Genomic DNA, 21,655 nt, shown 5'->3' with positions numbered 1-21,655 from the left:
AGGAAACTCCCATGGTTCCATCGCGACTTGATGACATCATCACCAGAAGATGGCCGACTATTCCTAGGAAGGAGACTCCGATGAGCAGGTTTTTCGTACGACAGGACATTTAATCTTGAAATTTCATGCGTTTATCCGCAAGTATATTGAAATAAGGATTACTTGACCCGTCTCAGCCTTGAAATTTACGTTACGGATTTTGAGTGAATTTGTAGGGGTAGGATTGGAGAGTCGCAAGGAAAGTGCAGTATTTGGATAATCACAGGCAAGGGCGGAAGGTTTATCCAGAGCTGACCGAAAATATTGGCAGAGAGCTTTGTCGTGTTAGCTGATTCATAACGTTGATGTTATTCATTCTTCGTGCAAGGAGAGAATGAGTAGTGAAAACATGTATAACGTATCGCTGTCGGATGACGCCGACCATGGTAAGTAGCGTTAAAGCAAGGACACCAGTCAACCTACTGTACAATATACAATGTATACCTGTCAAATTGCTATAAATAATGAGAATGCTATTAATATGGTCGCAGTTTATGGGAAAAGATTGTCTGCTGACTATTATTTTGACCGCTGATTAACTGATTAAATATGAATATGCAAGTATTTAAACGTTGGCAGACGAAAACTTGCTGAGAAATAATCATGACAAAAGTTATACCTCAAACTAGTTGTAATATTATAATTTGATCACATCGGGAAATATACGCCTTCTTGCCTTTTTTTCAGATTTTCAAGCTATATATAATGTGATTTTGCATTTCTGTGTGTTAACTTGATAGCATAATTCAAGTATAACAAACACTTAATTATGCTGACCGGACTCCATGTACCTTGAATGCGCACATCAGTATGTATGTGTGTGTGTGTGTGTGTGTGTGTGTGTGTATATATATATATATATATATGTATGTGTATATATATATATATATATATATATATATATATATATATATATATATATATATATATATATATATATATATATATATTGGCAAAGGATGTTGAGATACAGTTTTCAGCTTGTCAACTCAGCCTGTACATGTACATGTATAGACTGCATTGTTTTTGTTGGCAAGTGACATTATGAAGTTCAGTCCATACAAATGTTAACAATAACAGGGCTTTTAACTTCATTCAAGGCCCTTGATAGAGGGACTGTGAGGTATTGCACGCTTTGTTGATAAGTGACCCTGTGAAATTTTATCCTTACAAATGTAAACAATAATAGGTCCTTTTACATGTATCATGGATGTAAAATCTATTTTTGTACATCCATGCATGTATTTACTCAGTTCCTCCACACACAGTCACTATTACAAACCGTGTTGATAAGCAGAATATTGTGTTTTGCAACATGCATTTGGGAGTAGAATTAAACTCCCAGTTGATATACAAAAAAATAATGAAAAAAATAAAAAGTTGACAATCACCAGACAGATATTGCATGACATTCATTACTATTTTGTCCTTTTGTTTTCATGTTGACACAACTAAGCTTTTTGCATCAAGCAGTATATTCAATGCAAGGGGACCTTTGATTACGTAAAAAAACCACCTCATGAAATACTATAAGTAGCCTTCTAACCCTTAATACTATCATCACTTTCATAAACACATTGCAAATATGTACAATTTCAAGGTCATTTTTGCTTGTATTTTGCAGGTGAAACTCAGACAATGAGACAGAGCATGAGCATGGGCAGTAGTCAGTTTGCAAGCACACCGAGCAGCATATGTAGTGATGACAAACTAACAGACGATGAAGCTGAGGAGAAGGCTCGTCTGATTTGTCAGGTGCTGGAACTACAAAACACCCTTGATGGTAAGTATGAGGAGAGTTTAGATATCAGTCATTGCTTTAACCCTTTCACCCCAGTTCCCTGTATACAGGTCCAACTTTACCATAGAAAACAATGGATTTGGGACAAACCATGGTGGTGAAAGGGTTAATATTAGTTCACAGAATAAAAGCATTGAACTATGACTCTTAGGACTCTAGAGAGAATGAAGAAGCCAAATGTGCATTCTCCTAATGCCACAATCTCAGTGAAAATCATAAAGGTCATCCTTGTTTTAGGATAGAGTGCCACTCGGGACATATTTGGGCTCTGAAATTTTTTAATTGTTTTCTGATTATTTTGAAGCTTGTAGGGTAAATGAAATTTTTGCCATCTCGTTTTTGTAAAAATTAAGGATTTAATTTTTCCAGAGCTAACATTGAGATAGCAGCCAGGTTGAACTTCAAATATCAGTAACTTTGAGGGAATTTGTTTCTTATACCCAAATTGTGTGGTGCCCCCTGATATATGTTCTTTATTTTGATACAGAATGGCTTAATACTTTCCTCAAGGAAAATTTCAGTGAAAGTTTAATCTTCCAGTTCGGAGAAGTGTACATGTAAAACATGAACGGTCTTTTAGCTCTGCTAAATAGCTGTTGATAAGGAATCCTGATCAGGAAATAAGTCAGAGGAAGGCTGTACAAATAGATTATTCTGGAATGAAAGTTGGATTCATTAAATTTAAAATTTCACTGAGTTATTCAGAGGGCAGAACAAAAGGTCACTTTCAGAATTTGGGTAAGAATAATTTTCATTTTCGATAGATAAAAAGAAGGCTAGTGTTGTGTCACAACTGTTGTCAAATGAACAGTACCATAATATATGCCAGAACATTAACATAGTTGTTTCCTGTAATACATATGATACCACCAGGAATGATGAAAGCAGGTGGTGTGTTCCGTTCTATTCTGACAATCATAATTATTCCATGAATGGTGAATGATGGCGGAGACACAGGTCAGGGCATGAGATTATATTAGTTTGTGGTGCAGACATATGGGACTTAATTATGGTATAGCATATGGAAGGATTTATTGCATTCATGTGCATTATAAATTTGAGCAAACACAAGCATATTTTTCTTGTCATAAAATTTTATCGGAGCTTTACATTCTGCAGACATGGCTCTGTCAAGACAACTCCTGAGTGTTTCTAGGCAAACTCAACTTCCTGAATGCAAACAATCCACAGTCATTTCTTTGCTGCGATCATAATCCTGATTTATGTTTATTCCCTGCAAAGATTTGTCTGCACGTGTTGATGCAGTGAAAGAGGAGAACCTAAAGCTAAAATCAGAAAATCAAGTACTTGGTCAGTACATTGAGAATCTAATGTCAGCATCCAGTGTGTTCCAGACAACGTCACCGAAAAGCAAGAAAAAGTGAGAAGGGTAAGTACCCGCTTTCATTATTACTTTCTTTATTATTATACTAATTATTTCTTTACTTATATTATTACTCATTATGTTCGTAGTATGGGTTGACACATTCACACACAGACAGGATTTTTTATCAGCAACTTTGCGTCTTTATAAAAAAGACAGGCATATTCTTTCCCATGGCAAAATGTTTCATATTACATGCAAATTCTCATTTCCACTTATTACACCAACTGTTACACAGATCAGAAATTTATATGGCTGATCATCGTTCATGTGAATGAAGTAATCATAAATGGGTCAAAATTTTTGCTTCATCTAGGTCATATGTACTTGGTTGCCCCATGTTCTGATCATTTGGAAATTTATGAATATCAAATGCAGTGCTAGTCAGCTGTTATCGTGATCACACTGTCACTGCACCAATCTTGTGAAAACGAGTTCTGTATTTTTGTGTTAAGCATATCCAACAATGTTACTGCATTACACTTTACTTAGGAAAGATATGGCATGCATCGTCAAATTTTTCCAGTAACATTGACATCATTATGAATACATTCCCCAATAACACAGTTTGATCTTTTTTACAGGACTGATGGTATAGCTGCCTAAGGCTTGTTATTTTCAATTCTACCATCATCAAAGTCCAGAATGAAATACATGAAGCATGAGAACATCACTGGAGTGATTTATTAAACTACTTATTATTAACACACAGCACCAAAACATGCACGTTGTGCTCCAATTACATGTTGTATGCTTCCATTTGATTTGATGTGCTTATCACTCATTACAAGTGTAAAATTTGACTTTGAGGAAGATGTGCAATATTTGTCCAAACATTTGTCTTCAGATGCCACTGTAAACTTAAATGTTTTTAAAATTTTATCCGATTTACTGTTGCTTGTCTGTGAACATTCAAGCTAAGTGTAGCGGCACATTTAGAATAGTGAAGTCCAATGAGATGGATTCAAATAGTTAAGGTTTCATAATTTGTGTAGCGTGCACAAATTTATACTTCACTGCATTGTATGTTAGATTAGGACTCTGATACTTTGACACGTTTCACCAGTACTCTTATTATGTTGTGTACTACATCTTATGAATAAACTGGTACACACTTACTGCTAGCATCAGTGCATGTGAACCAAATACACTGTTCATGGGTACAGAGTTAACCAGTAAGTGACGTTTCTCCAAAATGACTTCCTTGGCATTGCCCATCGATAGGAAAATGAAAAAAATTTCAATTTGTATATTTGACAATTTTCTTTTTATGTCAACGAACCCTTTCTTGTGTACTGTTAGATACATTTAGATATTGCTTTTATAACATAGGAAATTTAATAATTTACTTCAGAGTTTAAATTTTGATGACATTGTTGCAGCTTTGTTTTAGAGGAAAATTTTTTATGCAACATTTCTTACTTACATTGCCAGCGTAGCTGTAAACATATTGCTTTCGTGGTTTTGCAGGGGCTGATCAACTCAGTTTGACATACGGCCTTGACCCAGCAGAAACAATTCTTCCATGTTGCATGGGGAGGGGGGCAACTAAATCCAGACATTTATTGTAACATAGACGTTGACATTGCTTAATATTGGATGTGTGAGATCCTTACTTGTATGTCCTGTAGGGCTAATCATGGTGTATATCGGTAACATTCCACTCAGTCAGGCTGTAGCATTTGAAATTATGCTGTATTGTGAGTGAATTATTCCATTGTGAAGTTTTCCCTGGCTATCCATGAAAAAACAACTGCTGAATTTCAGTTGCAAACATACTCTGGCATCAAGATTTCTGATTGTCTCAATTCCCACCTTATGATTGAATTTTGTTTACTTACGGAGTACTCTATGGATTTGGGTATCACCGTGGTATTAAAGTTCTCACAGGAATTAGCCTGGCTTATAACTATTGGACATCACTGCCAATCATCATTTCCTTCACAGTAGGCCAGTTTGCAGCCTTCATGTCAGTTTCAATCTTTTGGTATATTTTGTCAAACGTCACACAATGAGCCTTTCTGAGCACTGAATAGTAGTAGCATGGTCATAGTAGAAATGTTACAGTATGTTATGATAGATCAAGCAAATGCAGTTTTATATGCCTTTATTTATTATGTACACTTTATGCAACAAATAAAATCATTAATGTTCCACTACTATCTTCTTCTGTTGCCTTTTTTCCAATCATGTATTCCCAACATAAATTTTGAAGATACTGTTGTTGATGCTCTTTCGATGTGTAAAATTCCTCAAAAAAGTATATAAAATATTCCCCGTTAATCCCAACTTAAAACTGTATTTTCTATTCATTACTTGGTCAAATGAATTTAAATATGAATTTCTCCATACCAACATCTCTCATGCTGTATAGCTAATTAACTTGCCTCCCAGCTTTGTTTCTACATTGCAATAGACAGTCAGCTTTATGCAGTCACCTGCCCTGGTATTCTGCAATTTTAAGTATTTTTGATTCCCTAACAAAATACATGCACAAGTGATTTTGATAAAATGCCTCTACTACGAAAAAGACACATATCCACATATATAAATAATTACAAACAATACTCTGTCTTCCCAGAATTCCACTGAACTTTTGGTTTCACCTGTTTGACATTGAATATGTGTGTGACTGCAGCTGGTTTACATATGGCACATGCACTCTTTGAACTTTTGCACAGACAACGTTAATAATGTCCCAAGTGGACACAGTTCAGTCCTATTCCTTCTGTTTGTCCTCAGTAGCGTCGCGTCCAACTACAGTACTCTGAATTCATAAAAGTCCATGAGTCCCCTACTCCAGTTCCAGCTCATTATCAACGACAACACATATATGCTGATAACAGCCAGCATGGAAGGATACAACAGGACCACGGTCTTTTTCAGAAATGGCAGAGCTGTGAAATCAAAAACAAAATTTCTGTCTAATCAACAATCAAAGGGGTGAGTATTTACTGACATGGTTTACACAAATATAAATGACTTCAAAATTTATCGTAATAGAATCCTGTGCATTTTCTTTTGGCTTGTATACGAACACTCTTTAAATTACCATACATCTTCAAACTTGTACCAATGGGTACTTCTGTCCTAATTACTGTATTGCTGTACAGACTAAGATTTCAATCATTATCCGATGATATTCAACACAGTGCATCCAAAATGCCAATAACACTGAGAATTAAGGACAAAGTCGACAGGTAAAAGAAATATTGAACTTTTTGAAAGTTTGTGATGACAAGTTTGGTATATCGTCTCTGTAGGCAGGAGAGTATGAACATTAAACAGCCTACACACTTCACAGTTGATGACTTGGTTTTTCTTCACCCACACGATTCTTCACAAATGAAAAGTTATATTCTTTTATCAGTTATTATTCTAAACTTATGAATTGTGTAATGAGGAAATTAATTCACATGTTTATCATGAACGTCATGTTTTCAAAAGTACTGATACACAAAACGTGCCACTGGGTAGTTTGTCAGTGTGAGCTGTCTGACTGATTTTAGCCCCCTTGAGTGGCAGCTTGACCAACAGCTTGTAAAAGATCTAAAAACATGAAGGAATGGACATTAATAGCAGCCTTTTGCCAAACACTTACCACTGTATCCAAGGAATGTGATGTAAATATAATAGCTGAGAGCAATGAGCCACAGGGTGTTGCCAAGGAAATATGAAATGAACCAATCATGGGCGATGACAGCTGCAGGAGAAAGCATATACACGATTGTAATCATGGTTCAATCAGGGATGTTTGTGGAGAGAATTCACTGATTTTGAGATTGTGTAAGTTTGTTCTGCAATGACTACAGTAAACTCTAAACAGACTCCGGGCGAGCCTTTGTGCTGCAAAGTTTTAAAATTGCACGCAATACTTGTTTTCCAGTTTCCTGCAGCTAAAAATTCATATTGTTGGTGCTGTTTGGAAGGTCATTCTGAGTTGGTGGGTAAAACCAAATGTATCTTTCTACCCTGTCTATGATGATATAAATATTCATGAGCTTTTATGTCATACCATGAATAACTTTTGAAAAGTTCTTGGATAAAAAAAAGTTATATCATGTAGTCTCGAAGCAAGACCATGGAGGAAAAGAGAAGCTGGCATTTGAAATGCATAAAGATATACGCAATTACAATATTTGCACAAATATTAGCATCTCTACTACATTTCTCCATAAGTCTTCTCTCGAAACTAAAGTGCCATTAGAGGGACTATGGCTGTAACTTTTGATAACACTTTCATTATTTTTGTTCTTAAAAAAATGACTACATTTTCTTTTCCTTCCTGGTACATTGAAACACATAGTATAAGCCTTGTGAACACAATGTATATTTTAGAATATGCAGTGTTTTTGTTGACAACTGAATTGTCAATAATGGACATTAAACATATACATTTTGGCATTATATTAAGAGTAGTACAAGCGACCATATTTTAACGTCAGATTAAAAGGTATGGAAAATATATAAAAGTTCTTGCTTCTCTTGCTTTACAGAACTTTTGTCTGACTGTTCCATATTAAATGTCATGGTGTCTGTAGAATCACACACACAATGACACAAAGACGATGAGGAGAATTTTTACTTACGCTTGAGTAAAAAGAGCTGCAGGAAGTGTAATATCATGAGTAAGGGAAAGAATGCATTCAAATGGACATCAAATGCATATCCCCATTCCACATCCTGTGGGGCTGCACTGCTGCTACTCCTCAGGTATTTGTTGGTCACAAACCTACAGGAGAAAGTTTACAATTGTACCACTGGGGTCTCATAATTTTCAAAGCCAGACTCATCATGTGCATTCATCTTCATGCATAGTCTGGGATGTACTGTACAAAGAGAAGAAACTTTTCGACAACAGCAAGATCACTTGCACAGTGTACTTTGCTAACAACTGTTCTCTTCTTCAGATATGATTTATCAGTCAAAAGGGGAAAATAAATTACCATGGTATACATAAACATCAACAATAATGGTTATGTCAATTGATGCAGATTCATTGCAGTGCATCTGTTGCCAATGGCTACAACATTGATACTTACTTACATGTAAAAATGTCCACCAGTAAATCATCAATATTACTGATTTCATGCTCTCAATAAATGTTTTTTTTTAACAGACCTTATCTATGTTATGGTAATTGAAATGGAATATTAAGTTAACAAAATGATAAAGAATGGCATTATCTCATCCTAAACATTCCACTTACAAACATAATGGCTTTATGTGAGTTCCTGTTCACTTCAAGAATGGAAGTGATGGATACAACATGTGATAGGCAACTTACCACAACAGACTGGCAATTAGCAGACCAACTCCAATGCAATCAACAAACACCACCCACAGTAAAAATTTAAAGAAAGCCAGGACGTGAAGTTTCAAGACGATGGCAAAGCCAATTGACGACACTGAAAACAAAAAATATAGATTACATTTAAGAACATGAAAGGCTGTATCAGAACGGTTACCCCATGGATATTTACTATCTAATTTCCCATCAACCAGTCAGGGCTTAGGTGAGGGACTGGGTTCAAATTAGTCTTCACAGAGATATGTCCATGGATCACTGTCATAGAACTAATGAGACAAATGAAGGATTTAAGTAGGTGGCTGTTTTAGAGAAATAGCAACAGAAATCAATAATAATCAACTTTCCAAAAATATAATTGGCAGAGAGAATTTCATGTATTGAAGGCGAAATTCTGAGGACTTCACATTAGACATGACTCTTATAGATATTCCCAGGCACAATTTTTTCTCATGGAAAGATGTCCTATAAAGTCTCACATTAGAGGGCGCTATACTTGAAACTGACTTGTATGTTCTTTTGCTATAAATCTTGCTTGAAGAATTTTTTACTTTAAACCAGGAATAACAACACAATGAAATACTGCTATGTGAGGATCAGTTTGACTTACAGCAAAGCTCTGGATAGTCATGAATAACAACTATGCTATGGCACTTACCACACAGGCAGATACTGAGGAGTACAAGAAAGGCAGGATCATCACGTGCCCACTGGTCTTTTGTCTCTGTGGATCAAAATCATTTGGTCTGAAGTCACAGCTTATAGATTCAACAATTTCATTGATCATGTTTATCATGTAATTATGTTTACTTTCAAACTTGTCTTTAAATGTATGTTAAAATGCTTGTTGTTAGCATGTATTGATCTCAGGTTAGGAAATTCTCTCTCTATTATGCATCATTCAACTTCCACAGCTCTTTCAGTGTATATGGCAGAGAGAAGAATACATGTATATGGAAAACTACACAGCATGTGGTGGTGACACTTACGTTTTCTGTACTGGAAATTTCTGTACCTGTAGATTTGAAAAAACATGACAATAGAGTAAACAACATACATAAAACTTTCTGGTTTATGTGCAATCTAAATTAAATCTGCCAGAAACAAAGATCCTTTCTTTCCAAAATATAGACTAGAATCTAAATTGATGTTCCTTCATTTTCAGCCCAGACTTCGCTGGCAGGCTGTGTGTCCACCTACCTGTATTCCCTATACTGAATGCTTCACTGGCTTGTTTCAGCTATACTCTTTGGGTTTATAGATGAGCTGCTGTGGTTGTTGAATGGCCGGAAGCAATAACTTTTGATGATTATATTTTCACCAGTTTGTTTGTGATGTCAACTGCAGTTTATTGTTCTACTCCCAAAAGCAAGGTAAGATACACAGCATTTAGCTTGTGAACTTTGCCTGTACACATACAAATGCATTCTTATCATCGAATAGTGAATTCTGGTCCAGACAAGAATTCAAATGTAAACAATAAGTGCATTTCACACATAAAGACACAGTGTTGACAAGCTAAATAGTTGGTGTTACAACATGCTTTTGCGAATAGAACAAGAAAACAAAGTTGATACAAAAAACACAAAATAGCGAAAAAAATCATCAGAAATTACAGCAACTGGCCCTTTACATGTTAAGGCATGTAATCAGATTTTTAATTATCTGTTGACAATTTTACACCATACTTATTTTACTATTACATGTAAATGAAAGGTAACCCAACTTCTACATAGTGCTTTGTGTCGCCCATCAGAATAACTTGCTCCGAAGGATCAGAAACAATCCTTTAAGTTTGTTTAAACCAATTCGCCATGGAAGCAATACTCCAAGATAGTTGCAGCAGTATCTTACACGAACAAGATATCAATCCTTACATATTCAATCCCTTTTAGGTTTCAGTGTGTTCTCTATTTTCTGACATACAACGCTTAATTCTGTATCTTTACATAACGCCTGTAAATAACTCAGACGAAACACTTACACTTTTTGAGGTGAAATAAATAAATATAACATTTGCCAAAGGGCGAACTCAAAGTCCATTTGCTGGAACTTGAATATCCTGCGGAGGTATTTCTGCCTTTTGGCTCCCGCCGTGTGCCTGGCTTGCAGTCTTGGATTATTCACACCAGTTGGACTGGGTGGCGGTGATGTTTCTACTTTGTGCAGCAACATTGAATTTGTCAGCATTCTTCAATGAAACAGAGAAAAAGTTGGCGTTACTGCATTTGTGCAGAAGTTGTGTGTGAGTCTTATGAACTGCACACATTCTTTACTGCTACTTCCTCAGCCTACTACACTTTATTTTGCTCTCGTGCATCAACATATGTTTGCTCATGGACAGAAGAAGTCTCATTTCTGTCTGATGGTTTGCTTGTTGGATGGATGTAAAGAACTGCCATCATAGGACTCCATGGTAGGATAATACCATAGTACGTTATTGGTAATTACCGTATATCATACCAGTATATTGATGGTGCAAATACAGCGATCTGATTGGTCGAGACGCGAAAAGAACCGTGGTATATTGGCGATATACCACGGCTGGCATACGCGCATGCTCTCAGCTTGAGCAAAAATTCGTTTATGACGTTGCATGCCAGAATTTCAATATACTGTTATGATATAATAGCAATAAATCACACCCAGCGACGGTATACCACTCGATTTTGACCAGTTCACTTCATATATGCACTCGCTATCGCTCGTGCATATATGTCGTGAACTGGTCAAAATCTCATGGTATATCAAACCTTTCACATCCATATATCTTTACAGAGGTCTAATTTTGCCACAGGAGATAACACGCATAAGTAAAGATTTGGTGATGAAAGGGTGATGACACCCTAAAAGACAAAATCATTACTCCTATATAGTAAAATCTTTTCCCGGTGCACGATTGTAATCTCGTTTCTTATTTTGCCCCGTTCTCACGCTATAGGTCGAAGAACGGCGTGATTTTGGGGCTCCAGGTTCTCTACGATTTCAGGAACATGGTGGTATACAAATTGTGTGATAAAAATCCCGAAATTTGACTAAAATGCGATTCTTTAAACTCCCGTTTCAGTCTCGCGAGAGAGATGAAAGTTTAAATATTCCATCAGTCGTCGGCACCCCCGTTGGAGGTTCCGGTGGTAAATGGTTAATTAAAGCGATTTTTGCAAAACAAAATTGGAGTCGGTAACCCCTAATTTGTATGTCATTAAATTTAGAATATTTTCGTGCGCTAATGTCTTCGATTTCGGCAGAAATTGCACTTTTCTGTACTTTTTACTCGGTCGGTCGAGCGCATGAGTGAAGCGCTTGCATTTTCTGCCTGACACCATTTTCAAACGCCATTGATACGTGACCCCCGTCGCTCACCCTATGCACTTCTGTGGTTTTGATGCTGAAGGAAAACAAATAAATGACTTAGAATTGGCACATTTTGATTGATTTAACCTCTAAGGTTTCTTGCAAATTTGTATGTTTATCATTATTTTGCACTTTGAATGAAGAATTACCTGCGCCTAACGACAAAACTATAAACTCGACATGTTAAGAGTGTATCAGTGTGCGCCCCCCCCCCCCCCCCCCCCCCCCCCCCGTAATATAACCATAGGAGTCATCAAACTCTCAAGTAGAGTTTACGCGCGGAAATGTATAAATTTGTAGACGGACAAGCAGGAAGTTTTCATATTCTGTGCGCCAAACATCACAAGTTTACAGACCCGGTGACCTGCTGAGGTCAGGTGTTCAGCGGCACAGCAGCGGAGGTGGGGCTGTGGTAGGGCGGGGATACATACACAGTTCTGACGTTGCGTGTTGGCTTTCATACGACTACTGAAGTTTTACAATTCTGACACAAAATGTGTTATTATCCAATGACAATAATATCTTTGCATTTTTCTAATGGAAAATACTTCTCTCCATAAATTCAATGAGTTTAACAGATTACACTTTTATGTACAGGACTGAGTTCTTCCATTCTACAGTGTTGTCAGACTGTTTCATGATAGGGAGATTAGTTTTTGAACAAAAATATTGAAATCTGTGAAAATCCTTTCATGATACTATAACTTTGCAAAGGGGCATATTTATGATGAGATTAGACAGTCTGCAAAAATGTACAATTCAGTAGAAAATGAACATTGCAAGAGTGAAATAAATAGTACATAAATAGAACAATGGATGTGCAAAGTCAAGAAATACATCCCTATCAGTGAAAGGAATATCCATGGAATGGATGAAGTCAATATTGTGATCTAATGGTATAAGTGAGTTTGTAATGACAGCCTTGAAAAATTACCGAATGTTGTTCAGAGGAATATTGAAGGATTCACACTGTTGGCAGAAATTAAGGAATTGATAATGATGCAAGTTTTGTTAAAATTCATTTGAAAGTGGACAATAAATGCCAGCAAAATCCAACTGATACACTGTTTCTGTCACTGGCAACGTGATGTCATGGAATACGGGTTCTGCTATTACAGTAGAGTACTACTGTACCCTAACACTGCGATATTGCCCTCTAAATTGCAAAATTTAAGGTTGGTCTGCTATTGAGCAAAGATATTATGAAATAAAAACATGTACATTTGTAACTTGGCATATTTTTCAAAGAGTTTTCTGCTCCATCCCCATGAAAATCAAAATTTTATGAGCCATGTTTTTAAGTAAAAACAGTGTTGGTAAAAAGACACCTTGTTTTGAAATCCTGTCGACGCAGTGAAATAGCACAAGTGTACACAGTTCCACGGATTAAGTTGACGTATTACAGCAGCCCTGACCCAGAGAGCGTGATGATTCACAAAATCAATGCAGGAATGATGCATGTAATAATCTATCATCAAATTATTAACATTTACCACTCTGATCTGAGTGATTTAATTGCACCAAAATCACACATAAAATCGTTCGTTCGCTCAACATTCATAATTCTAAGGCATTCTCTGCAAGTAGCTCAGGTCGATAATATCTTAATTTTATTTCACACATAATCTAGAAATTTATGTATCCATTAATTGGTAACTTAACATTTTTGATTCTGAGTGAACTGTAGAGATGTACATCCATGGTTGAGTCCAATGAAGTCAGACAGAACACTCCGTGCCCTTGCATACAGTAACCTACCTCTTAACGTTTCCCTTTAATTACTGTTCTCACACGAACCCTCAATTGCATTTGAATGAAAGGTAATGTGGAGAACGCCCGAAAGTTTTGTGTAGTGTCTCACTCCAAAATGAAAACTGTGGCATAGACGAGACCAGAGATCCGCCTGAGTCTATGTTGACGTGTTGAATAAATATCAAACATCTGCGCAAAGTTTGACGCATTACCCAGTGTTCGTCACTCAAGATGTCTGCTTGCATGGATCGTCGCGACCATCGAGGTTTGTTTTGAAAATAAGCAATAATTCCGTTAGGCATTGACTTTAGATCAGCATTACTCGACAGCAAAGAAGTGCATTCATTGCAATACATTTTCCTTCTGATAATTCTAATTTGAAAAAAGTGTTTCACATGTTTCAGTGACCGCTGCGTGAACTGACAAATACATGCACGGACTCCGTGACGGAGCATTGGCTACTAGTATATCGTGCATGTGAACAGTAGAAAACCGGTTACGTATCACGAACAGTTGGCAACATGCCTAAGTATTGGGATGATAGACCAGAATTAGAAGACAAAAGACCATGTGCCGCTGTGAGAGAGGACTTCAAAAACTGTCTCCTGGCAAGTGACTGCGTAAGAAAGGTAAAGATGCTGGATCATGAGGAGTTTTGATTTGGTTGATTCGAAGCATCTCTCTTTTTTAACTCGTGGTGGCAGGATACAGGCGGGGGGGGGGGGGGGGGGGGGGGGGGGGCTCCTGTGATTTTCTGTTTAAATCATGTACTATTTACAAATTCCTGCGAACATTTTATTGTCAGAGAAATTTCCTTCGAATGTAAACCTTTGTGACCTCTTGGCCACCTTTTCATTTCAGGACGGCAAAACACCTAGGGAGTGCCTTAAAGCAGGTCTTATGGACGATGAGTGTAATGCTCTGCGTGTTGCTTTCTTTGAATGTAAGAGATCACTGGTAAGAGCCAACACACTATTTTACTTCATTTTACATTTCAGCATTGCTGTGCACAATATCAAGAACATAGATTATATAAAATCTGCAATCTACAAAAGTACTTTTTAAGACATCAGCCGCAAAAATTGCTTTCAAAGATGAAGTAAATTTGTTATTATCTTGCTTCTAAATTCATGTAATATTATGCCACAATAGTGACATTCAAATTTCATTCATATTTCAATATATGTTTGTTTTTGTTTTTCTAGCTTGACAATAGAACAAGATTCCGAGGACGTAAAGGATACTGAAGACATGAACATAGCAGATCGTTTATCATTGTAATAGCATTATAGTTTTTAGCAGATTGTCTTCTGTTGTTATGATTGAAAAATTTCTGTTGTGCAGAATGCAAATAAAAAGCCACCCATAGGTAATGTTGTTCTACCTGTTGTTGGGTTTCTACCTGGTGTTGCAATATTTCAATAGCATTTAAATTGTTCACAATGTAATTTTTGTTTTTGTACAGAAACCTTCTTTTTGGTGTTGAAGTTTTGAACATCCAACATTTTGAGACTTTCATATTCATATTTAGATTGTTTTTGTTCGTTTTAATCAAATGTTTCATTTTTGGAAGTAAATGAACCAGAATCTGGAAAATAGAAAATGCTTATATTTTAAAGCCAATATTTAAAGTATGAGACGTTACATTCTGTGATGCAATCTTCCAGCCCTACCAAACCCTCGGCTTTCTTTATCAGTATTTTGGAATCCCTACCTTGACATTCAATTTCTGTCTATTTGGCATCCCTATCTCAACATTCAATGTCTATTTGGCATCCCTATCTCAACATTCAATGTCTATTTGGCATCCCTATCTCAACATTCAATGTCTATTTGGCATCCCTATCTCAACATTCAGTGTCTATCAAGGTTCAATAGCTGGCAGAATGCAGAAAGGCAGTTAAATTGCCAGTTATACCTTTAACAGCCAGTTTCTCACATAAGCATCCCATCATTGTTATATGGGTATGCTAAAAAAATGAAATCAGTCACTAATAGTGTTTTCTCAGTACAGTTGTTCAGTTGCAAGAACTGCCCACAAACAATGAAGTTCACATGAAAGACAGGCTTGTATTTGCAAGTATTCAGCTCTGTGTGCTCAAAGTTGTACTGAGAATGGTATTTTCTGCTTGAGTGATGAAATTAAAACAGAGTTTTGAGAGGTATGTGGGTGTTGTCTTTGGTTCTTTACAATGCCATTGTTTTTAAGGTTAGACGTGGAGGTATGAAGTAAAAGAGTTTACAGCATAATCAAATCAACTCCTGTAAATGTAGTATACTGGACCTGTTTGTAAGTATGCAATCATTCAGAAAATGAGGAAATTTATTGAAGTATGACACATTTTTTTTGCTTTTTAACTCAGCAGAGCTGTCAGTGTTTTCATGAAATCTGATATCTGACAACTATTTTGGTCAAAAATGGTGAAACTGAACATCCATCCACAGAATATTTATCCAAGTACGTCTATTTCAATGATGCTTTGCCATACCATATGTACAAAACTTTCAGATTGGTTGGCAGTTTAAAACAATTTTAGCCAATCTTGAGTGTTGAAATGCACATCTTACCTATAGTTTGTCACTACTTTAATTTGTATATCGTAAAGTAGTAGCTAAAAGAATTCTTATTTTATGAAAATTCTGCAATATGTAATGCAGTCAGGACTTTGGCAGAGAAATGTTGGCCGTGCAGACTGGAAAATTTGTCTAAAAGTTTGACATGCTTGCTACAATTTGTTCAATAATTGATAGTACTGATATGTCCATTAAACAAGAGGTTCAGACATTACCAATCAACTCATTGAAGCATAGGGCAATGCCTACGTGTCCGTCCCCAGGGGTGGGTAGGTGTTTCGTTGCATTGCTAATAAAGATATATTCTACCAACCTTTAGTGTTTTGGTCTTAAACTTGGCACTGCCCTTGACAATCTTGCGTTAACGTTTTATCAACATGCTGTATCTATTATCTGATGAGTTTGAGTGCCTAATTGGCCAAAGTAAGCAAGGGTAAATTACTAATCTGTGGACGCTGTCATGAGATTATCACCGGATTAAATTTGACAAAGTCAACGAATGCGCCAGCAAGGTATAACTGAAGATATACTTGCTGGCGCGTTTGTTGTTGACTTTGGGTGGAGGGACGGTGGTTGGGTAGAATATATCTTTATTAGCAATGCAAACAAAACACCTACCCACCCCTGGGACGGACACGTAGGCATCGCCGTATGGGTGAACTGTGGGAGTGAGTGGTACACATATCAAGGTGAATTCTATGGGAGTGAGTGGTACACATATCAAGGTGAATTCTATGACAGTGAGTGGTACACATATCAAGGTGAACTATGGGAGTGAGTGGTACACATATCAAGGTGAATTCTATGGGAGTGAGTGGTTCACATATCAAGGTGAACTGTGGGAGTGAGTGGTACACATATCAAGGTGAATTCTATGGGAGTGAGTGGTACACATATCAAGGTGAACTATTGGAGTGAGTGGTACACATATCAAGGTGAATTCTATGGGAGTGAGTGGTTCACATATCAAGGTGAACTGTGGGAGTGAGTGGTACACATATCAAGGTGAATTCTAGGGCAGTGAGTGGTACACATATCAAGGTGAATTCTATGGAATGAGTGGTACACATATCAAGGTGAATTCTATGGGAGTGAGTGGTACACATATGAAGGTGAATTCTATGACAGTGAGTGGTACACATATCAAGGTGAACTATGGGGTGAGTGGTACACATATCAAGGTGAATTCTATTGGAGTGAGTGGTTCACATATCAAGGTGAACTGTGGGAGTGAGTGGTACACATATCAAGGTGAATTCTATGGAAGTGAGTGGTACACATATCAAGGTGAACTATGGGAGTGAGTGGTACACATATCAAGGTGAATTCTATGGGAGTGAGTGGTTCACATATCAAGGTGAACTGTGGGAGTGAGTGGTACACATATCAAGGTGAATTCTATGGAAGTGAGTGGTACACATATCAAGGTGAATTCTATGACAGTGAGTGGTACACATATCAAGGTGAACTATGGGAGTGAGTGGTACACATATCAAGGTGAATTCTATGGGAGTGAGTGGTACACATATCAAGGTGAACTATGGGAGTGAGTGGTACACATATCAAGGTGAATTCTATGGGAGTGAGTGGTACACATATCAAGGTGAATTCTATGGGAAGTGAGTGGTACACATATCAAGGTGAACTATGGGAGTGAGTGGTACACATATCAAGGTGAACTGTGGGAGTGAGTGGTACACATATCAAGGTGAATTCTATGGAAGTGAGTGGTACACATATCAAGGTGAACTATGGGAGTGAGTGGTACACATATCAAGGTGAATTCTAGGGCAGTGAGTGGTACACATATCAATGTGAATTCTATGGAAATGAGTGGTACACATATCAAGGTGAACTGTGGGAGTGAGTGGTACACATATCAAGGTGAATTCTAGGGCAGTGAGTGGTACACATATCAATGTGAATTCTATGGAAATGAGTGGTTCACATATCAAGGTGAACTGTGGGAGTGAGTGGTACACATATCAAGGTGAATTCTAGGGCAGTGAGTGGTACACATATCAATGTGAATTCTATGGAAATGAGTGGTACACATATCAAGGTGAATTCTATGGGAGTGAGTGGTACACATATCAAGGTGAACTATGGAGTGAGTGGTACACATATCAGGTGAACTATGGGAGTGAGTGGTACACATATCAAGGTGAATTCTACGGGAGTGAGTGGTACACATATCAAGGTGAATCTACGGGAGTGAGTGGTACACATATCAAGGTGAATTCTACGGGAGTGAGTGGTGTTGTTGTTGTTGTATTTATTTATTTAAGTGTCCTATGTGGACTTATTCACCATTTAAATAAATTACAATGAAGTGTTTTCTATTGCCACATCCAGCCCGCTGGGCTTATAAGAAACGTTAATAATAATGAATACCACATTGAAGACAAAAAAGGATACATTATTTGTAAAGTGTGCTTTTCCTTCTCGAAAATGCCCTATAAATGTAGTCTGCTACATTATTACAGAATTTTGTCATAAGTATACATAACTTGTTATCGTTGCTTAAGTCATTAAAATCTGGCATATCAGTCAATATCTTGTCTAAAAGTGACTTACGGTAATCTTCATACAGAGTACACATTGAAACAAAAAAAATGAAATTCATCTTCAACATGAAGAGGACAGAATTCGCATAACCTCTGTTCCACTGCAAGATTACTGAATCTCCCCGTTTCTATTTTAAGTGGGAGTATGCCCGTCCTAAACTGGGCCATGAGAGACCGCTTCGCACGAGACATACAACCTGTCAAATACATTTCTTTTCCGTATTCCTTTTTAAAATTACAATACGTCCTTAATTTTGACTTTTGTTGCACTCTAGTTCCCATTTCTAGCATGAAAAATTCTTAACAATTCACGAGCTTCTTCTAATTTATCATTTCTCGGTCACAAATCTATTTTGAAAGTCAATTTCTGAGAGAACACTTTTTATATCGTTCGACCAATTTTTTGTTTGCAAAGCATAATCCCACAGAAAAACTGATTTCGTTATTCTGTTGTCTGGTGTTTTCAACAGTCTATTCCAGAAACGTAACATATCAAGCTTTCGATGAAAACTTGGGTTATCCCACCCATGTCTCCATTTAGAGCCAACTTTGGGCATATTTATGTACACCCATGAAATATCTCAATGCTCGATCTTGTATTGTGTCACAGTTTTTAAACTGACCAAATCCCCATATCCCCGCACAGTAGTCCAAAATTGGAACAACACAGGAATTATACAAGGTAGAAAAGTATTGTAATGGAAATCCTTAAATCTATGGATTTTAGAAATAACAGCTCCTAAAGCCCTTCCTGCTGAATTGCATAAGATTTTTGCCGTTACTTCGTAGTCTAAAAACTCATTGAAAACCAAACCTAGATATTTATACTGAGACACTGTTTCTAAATTCCGTCCTTCATATTTAAAAACAAAATTTGACAGCCTGACATTTTTATTTCTAAAATGAACAACTTGTGTTTTGTTTTCGTTTACTACCATACGCCATTTCTTACACCAATTTTCTAGACACTCAACAGCCTTTTGGAGATTTTCTTCATTTTCAGCAAGAATGACTATATCATCTGCGTACAGCAGAATTGCAACCTCTCGGTCACCAACTGGAACTCCAATATGGAGGTTGTTAACCTCTTTAGCAAAATCATTCAGATAAATAGAAAAGAGTGTAGGAGACAGTACATCTCCCTGTCTAACACCAGAATCTGTTGAAAACCAAGGGGAAAGCAAACCATTTACATTAACACAAGAAAGTGGGTTCTCATAGAAACTCTTAATTGCTTTGTACAATTTGCCGTAAACACCATTTTCAAGTAACTTAAAAAACAATATATCTCTGTTTACCCAATCAAATGCTTTTTTCATATCTATAAAAGCTGCAAATGTGGACAAACCTGACGCTTTTCTATTTCTGATAATACTTGTCATAACATAAATGTGGTCGATACAGGCCCTACCTTTCCTAAAACCATTTTGCTCATTGACTAAAATATTTTCTGCGTCAAAATATTGAACAAGTACTATTTATAATCCCAGAATACAATTTACTCACAGTTGACAGAAGGCTTACTCCTCGATAATTTAAAGGAACTCGGGGATTATTCAATGCATTTTTGGGTATTGATTTGATTATAGCTTTTCTCCACATACTAGGTATTTTTCCAAAATTAAAATAAAGTTGAAATAACTTGTGAAGCAATTTAATTGCAGTTGGGTTTTGAAAATCTCATAAGGAAGTTTGTCAACGCCAACTGCTTTATTGAGTTTTGACTTATTTACTACATTCGTTACCTCTTTAAGTGAAATATCACAATTCAATAGGGGGTTAACATGATTACTGTCTAACTGCCTTACCAACTCAAAATATGTTGGTAAAAGTCCTCATCGAATCCAGTGTCTCCCGTGACAGAAAGCCTATAGAGATCTTCAAAGTCAGATTTCCATTTATTTAAAACTGAATTAACATCTGTTGTGACGCTATTGTTTTCTGCGTAAACCTCCCATGGAATATCATTTTTTGTTCTAGGACCCAATTTATTAATGTGACTCCAAAACTCAGTTGGATTCTGTGTGTTCAAATTTTCAATATCCATCATAACCTGTCTTTGGTATGATCTCTTCAGCTTCAGTGGTACACAATATCAAGGTGAACTGTGGGAGTGATGGTACACATATCAAGGTAAATCTATGGGAGTGAGTGGTACACATATCAAGGTGAATTCTATGACAGTGAGTGGTACACATATCAAGGTGAACTATGGGAGTGAGTGGTACACATATCAAGGTGAATTCTATGAGATTGGGTGGTACTCATATCAAGGTGAATTCTATGGGAGTGAGTGGTTCACATATCAAGGTGAACTGTGGGAGTGAGTGGTACACATATCAAGGTGAATTCTACAGGAGTGAGTGGTACACATATCAAGGTAAATTCTAGGGGAGTGAGTGGTACACATATCAAGGTGAATTCTACAGAGTGAGTGGTACTCATATCAAGGTGAATTCTATGGGAGTGAGTGGTACACATATCAATGTGAATTCTACGGGAGTGAGTGGTACACATATCAAGGTGAACTGTGGGAGTGAGTGGTACACATATCAAGGTGAATTCTACAGGAGTGAGTGGTACACATATCAAGGTGAATTCTACGGGAGTGAGTGGTACACATATCAAGGTGAATTCTATTGGAGTGAGTGGTACACATATCAATGTGAATTCTACGGGAGTGAGTGGTACACATATCAAGGTGAATTCTACGGGGAGTGAGTGGTACACATATCAAGTGAATTCTACGGGAGTGAGTGGTACACATATCAAGGTGAATTCTATTGGAGTGAGTGGTACACATATCAATGTGAATTCTATTGGAGTGAGTGGTACACATATCATGTGAATTCTACGGGAGTGAGTGGTACACATAT

At 36.9% G+C, this 21,655-nt stretch overlaps 3 protein-coding genes across 3 annotated transcripts; 2 read left to right on the top strand and 1 right to left on the bottom strand.

Annotated features, from left to right (window-relative positions):
- The first annotated feature begins 22 nt into the window (after positions 1-22).
- Positions 23-5,383, top strand: LOC139131899 (short coiled-coil protein B-like). The gene is made up of 4 exons (XM_070698209.1): positions 23-425; positions 1,664-1,822; positions 3,083-3,230; positions 3,809-5,383. The coding sequence occupies exons 1-3, from the start codon at positions 374-376 to the stop codon at positions 3,223-3,225; spliced, it is 354 nt and encodes a 117-aa protein (XP_070554310.1). The 5' UTR covers positions 23-373; the 3' UTR covers positions 3,226-3,230; positions 3,809-5,383.
- On the bottom strand, positions 5,317-13,831 carry LOC139131898 (protein unc-50 homolog A-like). Its single transcript, XM_070698207.1, has 8 exons — positions 13,645-13,831; positions 10,517-10,723; positions 9,522-9,547; positions 9,191-9,256; positions 8,512-8,632; positions 7,814-7,956; positions 6,826-6,927; positions 5,317-6,121 (listed from the first exon to the last, which is right to left on the bottom strand). Exons 2-8 carry the CDS (start codon positions 10,720-10,722, stop codon positions 5,982-5,984), a joined length of 804 nt encoding a protein of 267 aa, XP_070554308.1. The 5' UTR covers position 10,723; positions 13,645-13,831; the 3' UTR covers positions 5,317-5,981.
- A 12-nt stretch (positions 13,832-13,843) lies between these two features.
- Positions 13,844-15,803, top strand: LOC139131900 (cytochrome c oxidase assembly factor 5-like). The gene is made up of 4 exons (XM_070698210.1): positions 13,844-13,903; positions 14,043-14,267; positions 14,500-14,595; positions 14,844-15,803. The coding sequence occupies exons 2-4, from the start codon at positions 14,160-14,162 to the stop codon at positions 14,883-14,885; spliced, it is 246 nt and encodes an 81-aa protein (XP_070554311.1). The 5' UTR covers positions 13,844-13,903; positions 14,043-14,159; the 3' UTR covers positions 14,886-15,803.
- Positions 15,804-21,655: the final 5,852 nt, after the last annotated feature.

This window comes from Ptychodera flava, chromosome 4 (genome assembly GCF_041260155.1).
Source record: "Ptychodera flava strain L36383 chromosome 4, AS_Pfla_20210202, whole genome shotgun sequence".
NCBI lineage: Eukaryota > Metazoa > Hemichordata > Enteropneusta > Ptychoderidae > Ptychodera > Ptychodera flava.
The sequence above is the reverse complement of the archived record's forward strand: the minus strand, read 5'-3'. Positions and strand labels throughout refer to the sequence as shown.